Source organism: Pezoporus occidentalis, unplaced genomic scaffold, assembly GCF_034315485.1.
Source record: "Pezoporus occidentalis ecotype Australia unplaced genomic scaffold, CSIRO_AGI_Poc_V1 ctg261, whole genome shotgun sequence".
Taxonomy (NCBI): Eukaryota; Metazoa; Chordata; class Aves; order Psittaciformes; family Psittacidae; genus Pezoporus; species Pezoporus occidentalis.
The window spans coordinates 159,965-179,649 of record NW_026914513.1 but is presented as its reverse complement, the minus strand read 5'-3'; the positions used below and the strand labels follow the sequence as shown (position 1 = coordinate 179,649).

The 19,685-nt window shown below is 41.8% G+C and overlaps 1 protein-coding gene across 1 annotated transcript; it reads right to left on the bottom strand.

Moving 5' to 3' along the window:
- Positions 1-2,395: 2,395 nt before the first annotated feature.
- On the bottom strand, positions 2,396-19,556 carry XK (X-linked Kx blood group antigen, Kell and VPS13A binding protein). Its single transcript, XM_062624088.1, has 3 exons — positions 19,227-19,556; positions 11,536-11,798; positions 2,396-4,997 (listed from the first exon to the last, which is right to left on the bottom strand). Exons 1-3 carry the CDS (start codon positions 19,469-19,471, stop codon positions 4,171-4,173), a joined length of 1,335 nt encoding a protein of 444 aa, XP_062480072.1. The 5' UTR covers positions 19,472-19,556; the 3' UTR covers positions 2,396-4,170.
- Between the last annotated feature and the right edge of the window lie 129 nt (positions 19,557-19,685).

Genomic DNA, 19,685 nt, shown 5'->3' with positions numbered 1-19,685 from the left:
GGAAGCTCATAGCCTTCCCAAAGCTTGTATCAAACTGCTTTATTTCCTCAGATATCTGCCCTTAGAAAAATTTAGTTTTAATGTGTCCAGTGAGTTTGGTACGTACTGGGTAGAACAGGGTTGACAAAGAAACAGTGTAGTCACATAAGCTTTTCTTTAAGAAACCATGTTGAAAACAGAAGTTATCAATGTTAGGCCTAAACCTGAAATCTTTCTTAGAGGTTTTAATCTACACTTGATTTAAAAAATACATATGCTGGATACTAATGTAAAAATCATCCCTTGAGACTAAATATAACATCTGTAAGAGAGGATTAGCTACTTTCTGTGTGTTAGGAAGCACAGCTCTTACTAGCAGATAGTGGTGTCCACCACCACTAGGACTTCTAAAATCCTCTCTCACTGCTCCTCATTTAAATGATGGCTATTCCTAAGGTCAGAGACAAGCACCTGGTAAATCCATATAAGCATGAAACAGGTTTGCAGAACGAAAGTTAAAAGATCCTTTATAACATAATGATTTCTTTCTGATTCTCAGCGTAAACCAACTAAACATTCTCATTCTGACAATAAATAACCTATACTGATCTTGGTCAGTATAATACCGGCCTCTTAAACTGCCCGCCTTCTACAAAATCTGCTGAGACCCCAACCAGCTAAAAACAGCATGGAAACATTACTGGTCAGAGATAAGGAACTCCTAAATTAATCACAAATTATTCTCTGTCAGGTCTGCTTGAAAAGATTTCTTCTGCTACATGGTAACAGAAGACAGTGTGCTATATCACCTTTACCTTGGATTTCTTAAGACTAAGCAGACTAAGAACTGATAGCACAATTTAAGGGAGTGTTTCAACATTTTAATTTGTGTTGCTTTACAAGTATAAAAGAAAACCTGTGTATCAGATCTTACATACTCTTATACACATAATAATCCTTACTAAACAATCCCTTGTGTGACTCGGGACTACACAAGTGAGTACAGTTTTCAACAATAGCCCTATAGTCTTCCATTCAACGCATACACCTCTAACATTTGTAGAGGAGAGTAAAATCACAGTCAACCTGCAGTAAAACATCACTCATTCATACACATACAACCTTTACGGCTAATATTATCCTCTCAGTGTAGCCACTGGGTGTGCTGGTAACAACACTAGACTGTCATTAACCTGAGAAAAAAAACTGCTTCTCCTAGCATTACAGCACACTTTAGAAAAGCAAGCTTGTCCTTTAAAACAAAGGTCTTAACAGAGTATCTTTGTCTCTATGACTCGCTCTCATATCTTCTTTCTACCAGCAATGGCAGCACAGCTAGATCAAAACATATACCAGCAGCAATACTTATATCTGCACTCCATGTTGCGGTGACATGAGGCACTGCAAAAGCAACAGCCTTCATGTTGCTGGAGTGTTTAAACTCTTTTTGGTTTGCCTGCACAACTAAGGCAAAACCACACAACAGCAATGTAACTTATGCAAATATCTTTAAATTTTCTCTCTCATAACAGTGATTTAAATATTCAGTTCCCTATGCATGCACTTCAGGAGATTGGTATAAAAATAGGAGGTGATATGGCATACTTGATAAAAATATGCATATACAGTAGCCTTCATCATTGGTATTGTGAAGTTAAATGGTACTTGCAATGCAACCACACTGGATTCCTGGCTGTGTAGCTCTCCTACTGGTAACTTCATTGTAGCACAAACATTTCACTGGCTGTTTGTGAAGCTTCCACTGTTCCCAAGTGGCCAAATCAGAACTGCACCATCATTGCATGGTATTCAAAGCCTGCTTTAAGGATCTGAGAGCTCTCTCTTTAGATACAAAGTACTTCTACATATGAAGCCACTTTTTTCCTCTCCAAAGACTAATGTTTCAACCCAAGGTACATCTGTAGATAGGCAACAGCCATAATTCCCTGATTATTGATGAGTATCCAACTGTGAAGTCAGATACTCAGTTTTAGCTAAGAACACCTGAAAATTTGTCCCTGTGTACTGAACTCCGCAGGTCTGGAAGCAAGGGGTTACAGTCTCACTTGCTCCTTTAACTCACTACTGGGAAAAAAAAAACAAAACACACATACAAAAAACAAAAAACAAAAAAAAAAAACCCACCAAAAAAAAAAGCACCCAAAACAAAAACCAAACCAAAAAAAACCCCACACAGAAAAGGAAAACAAACAAACAAACACAAAAACAAACAAACAAAAAAACAAACTTGAAATATTCTTCTGCGTCTAAAAAAAGTACAGAGAAACACTATACGGTACATCTACATACAGAAGGACAGAGAGATACCACAGTGTCTTCAAAGCATCACTTCACTATTCTATGCTCCTTGGAGATAGAAATTGAACTGAGGTGTTTGGTGTTTTCCCCAGATACATGAGGTACATTCCCATGGCAAGCTCAGGCCAAAAATTCCCATTGCCAGCCCCCAGTAATTTAATGAGAACTACATACACATACCACACAGAGACACATATTAAGCAAAATAAGAAACACAACTCCATTACAAAACTGAAGCATGAAGACATTCATTTACCATGCAGTAAGGAATCAAAACATCTTAGCTCTTTGCAGCACTGCATGTGACATATTTCATGGTAAATGACCTCAGACCTGAACTTGAGACACATCTAGTACAATGATGCTGATGTCATCCCAACTGAAGAACTTCACATCCTCCATGACAACAGGATGAAGGCTAAGCTTAGGACACTAGTTGATGCTTTTGGTCATAGATTACTTGTTTTCACTAGCAGCCACAATGGATAATATTCAAAAGAAATGCAAGGCGCTAAGCAAACAGAGTGCAAAAAGGTTTCACTCAATTTTTGAAAATAAAATTCGTTTTGGGTATTTCCAATAAACTCTTGGGTATCCAGCTGCTAAAGCTTTCTGAGCAACTTGTAAAATAACGGAACACTTTTATTCACGGTGATATAGTGCATAGAAGAAAAAGTCAGTAACTTTCATTTCCTCTTCCAGATTTCAAGCCTGTGATACTTCTGAAGTAAAGAAGTCAGAGGGTTTAGGACTACTGATATTAAACTAACCATAACATATAGCCTAAAAAAGGAGCACTCAGTGTCTTTTATCACCACATAAGTCACCGAGTTGCCTGCTTGGTGTACTACCAACTCCCTGACAATCAGTGTAGTGCTCATCTCTTAACTTTAGCCATCTGAAAAAGAGATGGAAGTCAAAACTAATTGTCAAGGCATCTGGTTAACACTGAATAATAGGTCTCCAGAGAATGATTCATATCACTTGCCTTAAGAGGGTGTTTATAAGACGGATTGAATCATTCCGTGGAGATGTGCTCTGGATTGCACCCACATGACTAGCTCACACTATCTGCCCAGCTTTCAGATATTTAAAGTTATATAAAGTGAACACCATCCTAATACTAGCTGATCACAAACGAAGTATTAGACAAATGATGTCAGAAAAATTAGCTATTCTAGAACATCCCAATTAATGTGTTAAATTTAATTCCCTTGCTAACAAGCAGCAAATGTGAAGGGTGAAACAGCGCAAAGCCAGTAACGCCTCTGTCAGTTCTCGGTAACAAGTCACATTTCAGTATTAGTGCTGGCTAATTGGCTGTTTCTTGGCAACCCAGACTACACTGCATTGTAGAAGTCCAACTCTTGTACCTCAGAGAGAAGTATTATCTTATTACACTTGATTAGAGTGTAAAAAGTCTGCAATTGGATCAAAGCAGACCACAGCTACAGTCAGTATATAGTCAAGGTCTATGCTCTGTTTCCATGCTAGGGTTGCATGCCATAATGACATTCTATCTGAAATAAAATGCCTTTCCTTCCATCCTCAGATTTCCTGAGTGAGATGAGCATCAGGCCAGTTCTTGAAGGATGTCTTCTATGGTGTCAAGTAAGCATGTGATAATAAACCTATGTGCAAGAAAACCCTGAAATAGAATTCTACAAAGAAAGACTGCTCTCAGTACACAAACACACAGAGATACACATACTCATACACTACATTTTCCACAAAGGTAAGCTTGTCAGTTATCATGCAGTACTACACCTGTAAGAAAGCAAACCCATCCACAAGACACAATGTCCAAGATACACAATGTTCCCAGCAGGTGATCTGCCATCTTCCAAAGGCACCTACTTGCTCCCAGGTGTACTAGGCATTGGAAGAAATGCTTTGATGAGGATTCCCCTTTTGAGAATATATTGTCTTGCTACTGCTCTGTGCTTCATCGGAATTTTCAGGAGATTTCACCTCTGCCTTGTCTATAAGTATGCTGGATTTGGGAGGCTTGCAAATAAAGCAGAGGAACTTGAAACAGGACAGCAGACCTTCAGAAATACTGGATGAGAACAGCTTTTTGCAAGGGTGGCAGAACTGGTAGAAGACCAACATGAAGAGGATAGCCATGCAGTAACCTATCAGGAGCTGCAAGACCAACAATGGGGCACATACATACAGGTAGATATCAGTTTTATAGATGTACCACATCAGCAGGAGGAATGCATTCTCGATGAATCGCAGCATGTAATACACAGTCAGTCGGTACCAATTTTGGGATTTGTTAATTAAGTCAGGATCATTGAGCTTCACCTGCACTGCTGACCAGCAGAACATGTTAATGCCAGCATACAGGAAGGTGAGAAGGCACAAGACAATGGTAGTGCCGACCCTGCTCAATGCCTTCTCTATGTTCTCAGGAAATGGGGACTTGCTTTGCCAGAAGAGAATCCATGGGTAGAAGAAAAAACCAAAGAAATTCACTAGCACAACGGGAAGTATCCAGATTTGAAGGACTGAACTGAAAAGGACCAACACCGTAACCCGTATAGCAATCTCAAAGCTTCTCCACATGAATATGCAGAGGTAGGCAGCTGGTTTCACGCTGACATCATAATCATCATACTTAATCTTAATAGCCAGGATGTTGCAGCGTAAGGCACCATATACAATTGACAGGAGAGAAAGGACCATAAAAATACCTACAAAGAGAAAAGACAGATCAGGACCTTCAGCTTAGCAGAAGTTAAAGACATTGCAGATTAACTGTTTTCACAGCAAAAATCCCCCATTCCTTGTATACACATCTAGGTTCTTACTCTAACCCTACCTCCTGTTTCAGACTCCATTTTTTACTTTTCCAAGTAGAAAGTAAAAATGCACTTAACAGAAGCATCTCTCCTCCTCCCCCTGATAGGGGCTGTTTGTACATATACTGTCCTTGGTAATTATATAGCTCAGTCATAAGAGTATCCAACCTGCTCTCAAACTCTCACAGTACTCTAAAAGGCAGAGGGGTGCCACTCCCTCCCCATACAGATGAAAAACTGCAAAATAGGAGCTGAAATATTGGAGTAATTTGGGCATGCAGATACCTCAGTGCTTGTGAAGTTCTGTGTCGTAGCAAATTGTCTAAAATGAAAAGCTCTGTGATGGAGCTCAAAATTGAAAGCCAGAGCAATTTAAACCCAGAACCACCTGCACATTCTCTGCCTGTGCAGACAGAGATCCTCAACTGTGTAAGATTTGCTCACCTGTCTACACTGTGTTTTCCTATACACCTATCTGTATCATGCATTTAAAATCAACACTTTTAAAAAATGTGTTTAAATTCAGATCAACTTTTAGTAACTCCCATCTATCCAGAAACCCTCAAATGAAGGTTTCATGGATTTTAAATTCTCAGAAAGTGAAGGCAGAAGCCAAGTGTTACCTGGCTTCCCCTCCAGCTGCAATAGGAGAAAAGCTTTCTGGCATTCCAGGAAGGAGTCTTGTCTTGCCACATTAAGTAGGTTCAAACATGCAAGAACCCGGATGCATAGAATAAACATCCATTGAGAAAGTACCTTGATGTTCAAAGTGCTAACTGCCCACAGTTCTGTTAGCATTTGCATACTTTCTTCACAGTTTTTACTGACATGCCAATTAGCTGCTGATTCAGGGGATTAATTTTAGGCATTCCCCAACCAATACTTCTCGTTTCAATCTAACATTTTGTCCATGCAAGGAACTTTCAATGAAACTAATCAAGCTTTCTGGTCATGCTACAGAACATTATATGCATCACATATAACAAAACGATCAGAGTTGGGAATTCTTGATTATGTCAATTACTGCTGCATTGCTTAGCAACCAGTGCTTTCTGCAGCATTCAATTAGTTTATGTGTCAATGTCCTACAAATGAACTGGATTCCCTGATTTGCTATAGCTCTATAGCCATGACTATCAGGACTTTTTCTAATTAAAGTTATTAATTTATAAGCACGACTTTGAAATTAACAAGAGAATTTCAGGATCTCTAACAACTTGCTAAGTGGATATTCTTTATAATTTTAGTTAACCTCTCTCCCACCCTGATCCTCAATCACCTCTGAATTATTCTGGAAAATAATTAATCCTTTATATCTAATTTTCCAATAGCACTAAGTTGAAAAATGTTTGCCATATTATATGGTAATTTTCTATAGGCCAGTTTGGTGGTGCATAAATTCTCAGAAGATGGTTACTTATTTGCTTGTTTAACACTTAGATTTTTATTAGGCGTTTTAAAATGTCTTTCTTACTCAGTAGTGTACTTGTTCGCAGAATTTGGTTGAAAGCAGAGCAGCAAGCAAGTGCAGTCAAGAACACTGCTTCACACCCTGTGGGTCTTCACAAGAATCTTTCCTGCAGTTTTGAGCCAGCTCTAGAACTGTGAAAGAACAACTAACCTCCAGCAGCTAATGAAACAAAAGAATATTCTCAAAGTTAAAGAAACAAAAACCCCTACACACTAGGTACAGGGTGCTGCTGTCCTGGAACTCTGCTTGCTTTCTGCTTTGATAAACTGGACATGCATCTTATTACCCAGCTTTATTTCAGGGATTTTTTAATCGATCTCAAACTTGTCTTAAAAACTCAAGCCTTTGAAAGAGCCATTTCTCTACTGATAGAAAACAGATCACTCGTGACTCTGGTTTAATATAGTAGCCCAGTCCTCTTTTCTCAAAAGCTCAGTACTGCCACCAAACCTTCAGTTCAAACATCACTTTTAGGTCTGTGTAAAAGATGGTCTGAAGCAACCACAAAGGGAAACAGAGGAGTGTGACCTTATTGTTGCTTTTACTCATACTGAGCATGCAAAGAAGTGAAAATTTGAAAGGCTCGGGAACAGTCCCAAATTCCCTAACAGCCCTTATAAAGGTGGCATTTCTCTTTTTCCTTCTTGCTCCTAGTAGGCTGAACTTTTCTTACAAATCAAAGGTGCACACTCAGTCATCCAGGGAGACACCAGTTTACTTTGTTTTTTTATTACGTGTTAAATCTTGTCAAGACCTGGTGCTTCCCACTTCAGAAATCTCTAAAAGAGTGAATTCTGCTGTAGATGAACTACATCACAAATACCTATTACTGAAATCTTATATTCTGCTGAAGAATCATAAGTTATCTATTTATATACTATAGTTTTCTAAACTGATAACCAGAACCCTTGAAAAATAAAGGCACTTTTTTACTTAGGGCAAGACACCTAGATATTTTTTTTTTTGCCTTAAGATATAATTTCAACACTTAAAACCAACTATTAATACTCAGACTATGTTGTTTAAACAATGAGAAAAGAAGTCTGCTTAATGAGTTGAGGAGAAGCAACAGCAGAAGCATCTTACAGATATCTAGTAAGACCACCTACAAAGCCGAGTCATGAACATTAGGAAAGTGACACTGCAAAATCAAAAAACCTACTATTCTTGAGGATGGCAGTGACTGCTGCAGATTTTCACTTAGAAAGAAGTACCTTCTTCAGCAGAATAATTTTACTTTTAAATGGTAAGAAATCCACCTTCTGAGATTATTTTGTCACTGTAAGCAACACTTGAAAAGATAACTTGACCGCCGTTAATAGCACAAAAACTTTAAGCTTACAAAAAGATCACTCTTACCAGAAACATATCTTCCACATTCAATACTGCACACTAAGAACTGGCCCTTTTTCAAGGGTAAGAGGCAAAGTCACAGAACCCCCACCTCCAGCTTGTGAGTTTTGTAATTAACTTGGGTCTTTTTGGCACCTCCTGGCCCTGCACTTCTCCAGGTGGTATTCCCTAAGTGAAGAGGTCTGGGTTATTGCCCAGTAAGTAAGTAAGTAAGTGGACCTGAGCCTGATGTCAGGCATCTCTTCAACACAAAGTAATAGCTGGCTCTAAGGCAATGCATGACACAGACAGATGCTGAAGCATTTAATACAGGGCAAAGCCCACATGCACAAGAGAGACCTTAGCTTCTGGTCTGGAGTGGCAATTACAAAGTCACACTGGGCATTTCATACACTAACAAGTTAGGAACTTCTTCCCAGTTATGCTGTAACCAAAGAAAGCCTAGAACTAGGACTCAGATTAGGCCATTACTGGTGGGTTTCCAATGTGGCATTTCACCCAACAACACTTCTATACATTTCATGCTGAACAGTCACCAAAGCTTTATGTCTTTCATCAGTAACCTAGAGGCTTTGTCCTGCTTTTAGTTCTCTTGATCTTATCTTCTTGATGAACAGTGAAATGACAATTTTGGAGAACACTGGCATGATCATCCAGAAGAAAACATCCAGCTAAATTAATGAATGTCAGGAAATACACAAGATGCAGCATGGTTCTTGTTGACAAAGTTCTAAGCAAGGATGCATGCTTTTTGCAGAACTGTTCAATTCAATAGTGGAAGCAGGAATGAGTTTCAAACATATCTGAAAGGGACAAGCCACACTATGTAGCATGATGGTAAACTTCTTTAGGTTCACAGCTGATACTGATCTCATTACCACTGACCAAGCAGAATTTACACATAATAACAGACAGGTTAGTGTAGGAATGCGGAAAAAAAAAAAAAAAAAAGAAAAGGAAATAATGAGACTCGTGAGGAGACAAGACAAAAAACGTGGAAATGAAAAGACAAGGAGACAGTGACATTTGTAACATAAATAAACGGAAAAAAAAATAGTGCACTTTGGAGGATCAGTGTCAAAACCAGGGAAGTTGAAGACATCTGAAGTGTGAAAGAGCTTGACTGTTAAATTTCTTTGATGATGCTGCAAGATCAAAAGGTTAAAGTCATGTATCCGTACATAAGAATAAACATGTACATACATCATGGTTTAAGCCCAGCTGGTAACTCAGAACCATGTAGCCGCTCACTCACTCCTACCCCCCAGCTTATTCCTCTCCCTGCTCCCAGAGGGATGGGGAGGAGAATCAAAAGAATGTAACTCCCATGGGTTGAGATAAGAACAGTCCAGTAATTAAGGTATAACACAAACCACTGCTGCTACCACCAATAATAATGATAAGGGAAATAACAAGGGGAGGGAATACAACTGCTCATCACTTGTTGACCAATACCCAGCCCGACCAGAGCAGTGATCTAGCCCTTCTGGGTAGCTGCCCCCAGTTTATATACTGGGCATGACATGCTGTGGTATGGAATACCTCTTTGGTTAGTTTGGGTCAGGTGTTCTATCTCTGCTTCCTCCCGGCTTCCCCTCCTCCCTGTCAGAGCATGAGACTCAGAAAGTCCTTGGTCAGAGTAAACATTACTGAGCAACAATCAAAAACATCAGTGTTACCAGCACTGTTCCCAGGCTGAAAGTCAAAACCACAGCACTGCACCAGCTATTAAGGAGAAGAAAAATGACTGCTACTGCTGAACCCAGGACAACACAACAAACCACAAGCTGACACTGTGCTATGCATCATTCCCATTTACTCTGGAGGCTGAATAATACTGGTGGATAGAAGGTACTACTGAAGGAATAAGGTGGCTGAAGAGATTGCAGAAAGTGTAAATATTTCAGAAGGTAAAACATACGCAAGAGGAAAGTGGTCAGGACTCTTGCTTTTCTGTTGAATGAGCTCTAACAGACATTGCTGCTGTTCCCAAAACACTGAGTAGACAAAAAAAAAGAAAAGAAAACCACTTTATATATATATACACACACACATATTTTCTTTAAATGTCTATATTTTAGAATTACACCTGCTATGGAGATGGCTCCTGAGAGACACGAGATGACTACTGCATTTGCTGGTGTGTTTACTGAACTCCCTGGTGAGCCAGCTTATCTCTGGTTGTTTAACTACACCCACAGAAGGTCACTTATCAGTCTGTGATTCAGAATTTATTTCAGCAGTGACTGAAAAAAAGTCAGAATAGGGAGTTACAAATCATTAAATATGAAATTCTCTAATCATCTGGAACACAGCACTTCACCTTGGCAATCATGACCAGTAAGGTCAACACCAGTAATAGAAGAAATACAATAAAAATGCCACCTGCAGCAACATGATTGGAAATTCTGCTAATTGCACCACTCAGCAAAGGATTCAGCTGCTTTGTTCTCATCCCACAGCACAGATGCCATGGTTATTCAAAGAGACTACCCTAGCTGTGAAGTAAGGTCAGGAGTAATGTCTTTCAAGTAACAACTGCTATGACCTTAAACAAGTACTTTTGTAAAAAGACCTTAACCTGTTGTAATATGGTTATGCACTGATTCATCCTTTGGAATACTAAAGTTTTCTGTTCTCTGAACTGAGGGGAGAATCCTGACATTATTATAAAGGCTTCTCTAAATATCTTAGTTCCTTAACTTGGTACAGTGCCAACCAAGGCACCAGAACTGAAGAAAGTGTTCCGATTCATAATGTGTTACCCAAGTCTCAGCCTCCCTAACTGTAACGCTGGTAAAGATCCCTGGCCTCTCAGGACCTCAGAGATGGAACGAGATATATTTCAGGGGAAACACACCTCCAGTTCACATAGCTGCCAAAGTCCCTTTTTACACCAAAAGGCTGGTTGTCCTATGACCCCCTGGAGTAGGTTCTTTATTTAGCAGTGTGCCAGCAAATCAAGACTGATTTTTCAATGAACTGGAGCAAGATGCAGAGTCCCACAGTCCTGGTAAGTCCATGTGGTGCAGCACTGTGTGGTGAAGGCTTAACATCTTGGGTCCAGAGATTAGATGGCCACATTTGCATAACAGCTTAGTGAGTCCTACCTTTAGATATCAAATTCAGGGTCTGGCATAAGTGAAGTCTGTTCACTCCCTCAGTCCATATTTAAAACCACATTCTTAAAAGTACACCTTCCTTATTGCAGCATAGAAAAGCATGTTCTGCACTGCACCCCACGGAATTTTCCAGAAAGTATGCTCAAAACTCAAAATGGAACAGAGGTAATTTTTTTGTTTTATCTCTTCAAGAAGACAGCTCAGTCCCTCCAGCTGCCTACCTGGCATGCCACAATAGCCAATTTATCAAATTACTGGTTTTATTGCAACCCAAGTATGCTACATGAATTGTCATAGTCTAAAATATGATCATATAAAGACAAACTTGAGAGCAACATCACCATCAAAACAAACATCAAAAGTTGTCAGGGAGATGAAACCTAGTACAAGTTTGATTCTTGTCCATGACAGCTATACCTGACTGCTGACATTTCTCGTCTCCCTCCCACCAAAATAGAGAGGTGAAAACAATAGCTCTACCTACTTCTGGCAGCTGTGATCTCCTGCTGCAGGACACAGATATAGAGCTGGAGCGTGAGCTGGGGTGCTGAGCCGAGGAATGCCTGGATCACAGATGCCCTGCTGAATGCAGACCTGTGCGTACACAGCTTGCCTTCAGCCTGTCCCACTTCTTTTTCAATTTCTTCTGAGTACCCATCCTTGGGCATCTGCCTCTTCTTTGTGATGCTGACATAGGGCTCTTCAACTCTGCCAGCATGGAAGTAAATGTAAAAGACTTCCACACACCTAGAAGCAAATCAGTAATTAATGTAACAGGAAAAAAATGCCTGCTGAGGTTCATCTCCTCCACCTGGCTGCCTCCGTAGGTAAAACTTGCTGGAATGCAGAGCCTCAAAGTCTCTGACAGGTCAGATTTGGCCAATGAGTTTGTAATGCACAAATAAAGCTTACCTTCTATTTACAAGTATCACACAATTACAAAGCACAGAACTATGCTTGTCTGAGAATTTCCTCCTCAGCTTGACTTTTTTCAACAACTGCAAGTCAGAGTTTACCGCAGCCTTTTAGGGGAAAGCTAACAGACCAAACTGATGAAAATTTAAATAAAAGCATACTGACTTTAATAAACTTATTTTTTCCCCCTAACAGGACCACTAGCAACTTTCAACTGCTCTAGATGGAAAGCAGTTTTAGGATCCTGTAGTATTATCCTTGACTCCCTAGGCATCAGCTACCATTATCACTAAAGCCGTTCAAAGTGCTGGTGTTCCAGAGGCTCCATTCACAGTGGTAACTTTCTATTTTCCCCTTATTAATCATTTCAGTCCCTGCCAGTCTTGTTCCATGTGGAAGACTCCATGCAGCCAAAAATAAAGTGTGAAAAATTAATAAAGCACATCTTATGAAGCCAACAGAGATTCTGAAACAAAAACACCAATTTTATTCCAAAATAAAGATCCCAGAACATTTTTGTCTCACTTAGTATTCACAGCCATCTATTCATCTTGAGCTGAGGGCAAGTCTGAAGCTATTACAGAAAATGAAATCTCAGCATCCGCCTCTGAACTCTTGCTGCGTGTCATTAGAAGTGGATACAGTCTAGGGACCCATCTAAGAAATATGCAGTAATCCCATAATACAGATTATGGGATTCATAAGACTACTGACTATAGCAAATACTATAATCAACACAATGTTGGGGTCTGGAGCAAGCATTTGATTCATGTATATTACCTAGGTATTAAGTAGAAGTATACTATGTTGTGATGGGAAATTTTATACCTGTATAGAAAAGCAAACACAACGTGAAACTGTCTAATGAACAAGCCTCAGAGCCAAAGGACACTTTTACCAGTAAAACGGAGAATAAAAATGGTATGTGCAAGCACTCACATTACAACAGTAACGATGCTCATCTTTTCCCCAAGGCCTGCCCATTCCATCCCACACAGAAAGTGTCTTGGAGACCATGCTTTCTGGGGCAAATAACAAATGCACTCAAGACTAGATGGAGCCACTGCCCAAGCAACTGCTTCAAACAGGAGCAGGCCGTCATCTGATAGAGATGAAAGAGCATTGATTGGTGCTTGAAAGAGCAAGCATTGGTAATTGATAGAGCAAGCACCAATCTAAATGTTTTAGTAAGCACTTGAAGAACCATCCAGGTGAGAAGAGCTCAGAACAGTGATGAAGAATCAATTCAGATCATACACGTGGTGGGTTACAACTGTGCCTGTGAAGTGCATTCTGAAGGGCTGGGCATCTTGTCTTTAAATGAACTGGCTTGTTCCTTTTTAGTATGAAACACAGCTAAGAGACAGTGCAAGAGAGGGTAGATTTAGATCAGACATTAAGAAGAAATTCTTCGCTATGAGGGTGGTGATGCACTGGAACAGCTTGACTAGAGAAGGTGTGGATGCCCCATCCCTGGAATTGTTCAAGGCCAGTTTGGATGGGGCTTTCAGCAACCCCATCTAGCAGAGGGTGTCTCTGCCCATGGCAGAAGGATTTTAACTAGATGATCTTGAATGTCCCTTCCAACCCAGACCTTTCTATGATTCCATGATAAAGCAATTGCTTCCTGCCAGTTTTCCTCCACAGTTACAGACTGCTACAGAATGGGAATTCACTGCTCATCACTGCTCCCCTCCAAAGCAACAGCAATGAGAGATCCCAACTTCTGCACAATCCATCTCCTGCAATGCAGTGATGTTTAGAGTACTTTCAATACATCCTCCCATGCTATCCACAGCAGAAGGCAAGCAGCTGGCCATTTTCACTGCATGTAATGGTAGTCTCAGTACAGGCTCAGAAAGAACTAAAGTTACTCTGAAGAAAATAAATGTCAGATCTACTCTTTACAGTGCAAAACAATAGATAAGTAAAAGATGGGGCTGCTTTCTCCCCTGCTGCCAGATCTTGGCAGAGAGAAGAGCTATACTTTTCAAGGATCCTGATGGTGTCTTCAAAGGGTGATTCAGCAGCCACACATTCTTCTTCTACACAGTCAGTAGGAGGAACAATCCTATATTTACACGCCTGCTGTGAGCAAGCACATCATTCTCTCTTTTAATCATGGATGCGTGGGATTTAAATGCAGGCAAAATAATGGTGTGAAGAGGGAGCAGGCAATAAAACCAGAACTTCCCTCAGCCAACAAGCACTCCCAAGAACAAATCTCTATTCAAGACCTATCCACACACTCTCATTGCCAATGTATAAACAGATTTCCCTAATGGCTCAATTTTTAGTAATTTCTTTTCTTTAGAGAAGCGTACAAAAGATTTGTCAGCCCTGCAGATTTACTTACCTGCATCAGGCAAAGATCCGTTCCTCACTCATTGTTCTACCTTCTATCTGCACTATCTGTTCTGTTCATCACATCATGGACACCTAACACACCTGCTCAAGAACAAGGGAAAAATGAGAAAGCCTGAAAAGGGTCTAGGTGTATTCTCCCCATCTAGAAAAAGAGAGAGATGCATCAACAGTTGTAAATTTTAGAGCTTGCAGAATCTCCTACAGCAAGGTCAGCCAAGTCCTACAGGGAAGAGAGGCTTTTAGACCTGTGCTATTCAGAACTACAAAACAAGTCACTAAGAAAGAGAGACTACTCATGAGACCTTCTGTTTCTGCACAATGTGACTGAAGGACTATCTGCACTGTTAAGAGCATTTTAGATTTCAAACTGCAGAACTGGGCAGCCAAAACATTAATGCCTCTGATGATTTCAGCCTATAGATGTTTTGATTTGTTTTTTGTTGGTTTGGGTTTTTTTCACTTCCTGCTTACAGAATCTAACTTTGACTGTAACAGCAGCTCCTCAGGCAGTTTGACGCAAACATCCTACTGCATCTGCTTTGCTGCTGTCTACACAATACTTAGACACACGTAATTGTTTCTCCTTATGCCCTGAGAAAAAAAGCTGGACCCCATTAAAAAAAAAACAAACCACAAATAAAACAACAAAAAATCCCCCCAACTCTATTGTAGTCTATTGTCTATATCCTTGTCCTGTTAAAATCTGAGGAAAATGGTCATTAGTGTCCTATAGAGAGGCCTGTTATCACAAAATCTCAGCATAGTTAGGGTTGGAAAGGACCTTAAGATCATCTAGTTCCACCCCCCTTGCCACGGGCAGGGACTTTCAGTGTTTTTCTGCAAGAGCAGTTCATCCTTCTGCAGACAGAGACATCTCCTGATTGCATGTTCCTTGTGAGGAAGAGCCTGTATGTCCACATTCAGCTAATAGAGCACTAGGGACTGTAGTTTCAGGGACACCAGCAGTCACTTAGCTTTCTTCTCAATGGAGCTGGTACCAGAAGAAAGCACTGCCAAGCTCACCGCAGTCTCTAGTGGATATGTCACTTCAGTACTGTCTGCAGTAAATTAGATCGCAGGAAACCACCACACCCAGCAGATTTATGGTTCAATACCACCAACACCCCCAACTCGTGACTATAAACCCCAACTGCTCAAGCCAGCTTGTCAGAAATCTGTACTACTAGCTTCAGCCCCCGACCTATCCATTGCTTGCAGAACAGAAAAGGGCAAGGAAGTTAACAGGGGTTTCTCTGGCACCCTTCATGAAGGGTTATTTGCACTTTGAATAAATCCCTAAGTGCAGGGCAGTACACTAGCAAAAATATATCCAGATATTTATTGGAATTGTAACACGACCTAAAATCTTGAGACAATCTCAGTGCTACAGGTGTCATTCAAATGAACAGGGAACAAAGAGACAGTTCTTGGATCAGGAACAGCTGATAATGAGCCAAAAAGCCTACCATGATTTTCTCTAAAGAAAAGAAAAATGTTAAATCTCTCGCTGATATTATGACATTGACTATTATTTAAAATAATTTTTTGTTATAATTTACTTTATGTGGAAAAAAAAATAGATCTAATTTTACAAAAAAAAAAGAGAGGGAGAGAGAGGGAGAGAGAGGGAGAGAGAGGGAGAGAGAGGGAGAGAGAGGGAGAGAGAGGGAGAGAGAGAGAGAGGGGGAGAGAGGGGGAGAGAGAGAGAGGGAGAGAGGGGAGAGAGAGGAGAGAGGGGAGAGAGGGGGAGAGAGGGGGAGAGAGGGGGAGAGAGGCAGTATCCAAATATATTTTCTAAGCATCCAGACAAAGCGTGTTCACAAGGAGTGCCACGGACCTGAAATACTGCAGGAATACCACATGGTCCCTAGAAACTTGCAGTCACTTTGTTCTAGCCAACTCTCTGCATAGTCTAAGGCATGCCTGCATCCTGGGGATCAGAGCCAGGCTACTTAAGGAGGTAGGAATTATACTCTACAAGTTGCTCTGAATATACAGAGAAGTTCTTAGACAGTGGGAGAAGGAATTAAAACTAGGTGCATTAACACTACTCTCCCAGTACAGCAGAAGTCCTCTGCATGAGAAGGGATGCTTCCTAATTTTAGTGCTTCCAGTGGTAGCAGCAGGACAGCAAGTGCCTCCTGAACAGGTGGAGTGTGGGTGTTTGGGGAAGGTGGTAGTATGCAAGAAGGTTTTATGAGAGAATGTACTTTTTCCCCCGTCACGGAGAGGATTCAAAATAGGCTGGATCATTTGGCTTGCAAAGCTAAATAGCCTCCTTCCCTGCCAAGATATTGCCAAACCATTCCCCAAAATTTAAACTTGACTTTTTAAGGGAAAAAGGAAGGGGAGCAAAACATCTAGCTTTTAAGATGATAAAGGAAATTCACACAACATGCATGGGCTGTCTGTAAAGCAGCGCATTGATGTTTGAGTGTGAACAGAGAAATACTGTCCTGTATCATGTCGCAAACCCAAGCTGATTAAAAAGTTAGTGTCAGCTTCTTTAAAGCCATACAAAGCAGAATGCCCTCTGTTGAAGCATGGTCATTTCACACAGCCCAAGGGCTCCTTAACATTTTGTTCTGATAATGTGGGGTGACTATGTATCCTACGTGACATAATTTAACCCAGCCCTCCCTAAAAGGCTGTGGGCTGTGACAGTTGAGATGTAAGAGAGACCCAACACAGGGAATGGAGTGAGGCTTCGTACTGGGTGACTTCAAGGAGATGACTAACAGCAGCTGGACTCTCTGGTTCAAACAAGCAGAGCTTTGCCTAAAAGGATGGGAGAAAACGTCTCCAGAGAAAATGGTCTTTTTCAGCTTACAATGGTTAAAGCTACAATGAAGTGATGACACAGCCAAAAAATACTTTGTCTTCTAGCTATCACCTCAGACTTACGTGTATTCCAGTCCACACAGAATAGAAAGCCTCTTGTGCAAAGCAGGGAAAGGCAAGGCATTTAACATGCTGAAAACACTTCAACTTTACAGTGCACATCTACACCTGGCGGGAAATGATCAGTTTCCTCTTCTGACAGATAAAACAATGTTTAGTGGCAGTGGATAGGAAGACAAGGAACCAAAAGAGAGACCCTTAATGTCTGTCGCAGACAGATCACATCACCTTCCCTCAGTTCTGTCATACAAATAGACACATTTCCCTAAATCTAAATAGAGGTCATTTTCTACAAAACTTTTCCTCTTTGATCTGTAAAGCCCTTCATGCCTTTAGCAGGAAGTAAGTTTCTTCAGGTGGCACTACCCTCTTTTTATCAGTAACTATAATTCCAGCTATCCTGGGTCTAGAGAGAGGTTAACACACGTCACTTTGTACTGACTAAAGGATGCCATGGGAACTGCAGCACAGGCACACTACAACATCTCCAGAGTATCTTCAAACCCCCTGAAATGCTCATCTTGTAAATCTTTGAGAAAGGCACAAATGCAGAGCTGGTGACACACTCATACACTCCAGTATCATGGAGAGGAGAGGGCAGGAGAGAAAAGGGCTGCTGTATACACACTACTTTTACATCAGCCACTGCAGCTGGGAGCTTGCCAACACAGCACAGAGTGTGCTCTGCACCAGATGAAACTTGTGTTGCAAACAGGTAAACTTCTGTTGAGAAAGGAAAAGTGAAATTGTGCTTGGTGGTTAAGGTCAAAGCAGAAGTCTATGTCTCTTCCCAGTAATTAGAAATAAAATCCTCTAATTTGTGGATTTTGTTTACATCCTTTGCTTGCTGCTGCACTTCTTGCAGTTTGACATGACATTCTTTCCTTGTCTAATCTCAAGAAACTGATTTAGAATGACAAAAGTCATGAGCATAGTTTTTATTCTGGTAGTTGCTTTCCCTTTGGGTCCACTCTTATTTTCTGAAGAACATGGAAGTATTTTGTTTTTAGCTTTTAGAAATATCAAGAACCTAACTGTTACGCTATAACTTAAATATCTTGAAAATATTCACAGAAGAAGCAAACAAAATAATCCAGCCACAGTTATAGAGGAATTCAATGGGGGGGTTGAAGTTTAAGATGTTTTGTAACATCCAAACATCACCCTTATTAATGTGAACAAATTGTCCTTTTCCACACTGTCCAGGAATTTCAAAAAATTGGGGATCTTTTCCTAGCCTCTACCACAGAGATACTGTATTTATTGCCTTTCTCTTTAAAGAAAGAATTGAATGTAAATTCCAAAAGAAAGCCCAACGCTTTGTCACGGTACTTCTCTCCTTCTGTAACTTTTCATGTATCTATTAGGTTTTTTTCCTTAAGGGCATTTTCCGTAAGAAGCTGAAATGAAGTTGAAAAATTTCCAAGGCAATTTGGGGCAAGAATCTCACTTTTGGAAAGATGAGACAGACTACAGCATTACTGGTCTTCCGAAGATGCACAGATGAGATGGGTTCTATCATTGTTTTAGACTAGCGACTGAGCAAGTGTTCCTTTTCTCTCTAGGAGGTAACCTCAGGGTAAAGTGTTACGGAGGAACCAGCACCGACCAGTGCTGTTTGCAAAGAGCCGCAAGGAGAGAAAACAAGGGCAGGCACACCACCCGTGAAAGGGAGCGGGACCTCCGCCTGCCCCGCCCCTCCGGAGGGCTTCACCCATCTCCTTCCAACACCAAGCGCTTACCGAGGGCCGCAAAGCACCGCGCCCCCCGCCGCTCTCCTACCTAAGGACAGAATTCCCTGCAAAAGGAAGGATTCTTTTCGCAGCTTCAGAAATAGGACTGGGAGGGATGCGGTGCCGGGTTAACACCGGTGTGGAGCAGCAGCGGCAGCTCGGGAGTGGCGCAAAGGCCGGGGCTCTCCGGACACCGAGCGAGCCCCGCGGGCTCTCCCCGCCGAGGTGGGATGGACGGGGCGAGGCGGGACTCACCGACCTGACGAGGGGCCCGAGCTGCAGGAGGTGCAGCAGCAGCACCAGCGGGCGGTCGCGGCTCACGTCGCGGTGGATGAAGACCAGGCTGAGCTGCACCAGCGCGCAGGGCAGGAGGGCGAAGAGCAGCGTCAGCCACTGCCACATGCGGTCCCCCGCCGCGCGGTACGCCCCGCTCAGGCATAGCGCCGCCACCGTCTCGGCCACAAAGAGGACGAGCGACACGAGGACGGAGCCCGGGAATTTCATCGCCGGCCGCCCCGCACCGTCACAGCCCACGGGGGGCGATTCCGCCGCGCTGCAGCCGCCCCACGCGCCGGCCCGGCCCGGCCCGGCCCGCCCAGCCGCCGCTCGCTGAGGCACAGCGCCCACTAGGGGGCGTCCACCGTACGGGAGCCGCTGGCGCAGCCGCCGCCCCGCGGGCTCCAGCCAGGAGGGGCCGAGGCAAGGCCCGGGGGTCGCC

Bases quoted from the DNA above. Each gene is read 5' to 3' on its own strand.
- XK (XM_062624088.1), bottom strand. From the start codon at position 19,471: ATGAAATTCCCGGGCTCCGTCCTCGTGTCGCTCGTCCTCTTTGTGGCC. The intron at 11,799-19,226 runs GTCGGTGAGTCC...ATTTGCTTCTAG, and splicing joins CAGCTCGGGCCCCTCGTCAG to GTGTGTGGAAGTCTTTTACA. The intron at 4,998-11,535 runs GTAGGTAGAGCT...TTCTCTTTGTAG, and splicing joins GGAGATCACAGCTGCCAGAA to GTATTTTTATGGTCCTTTCT.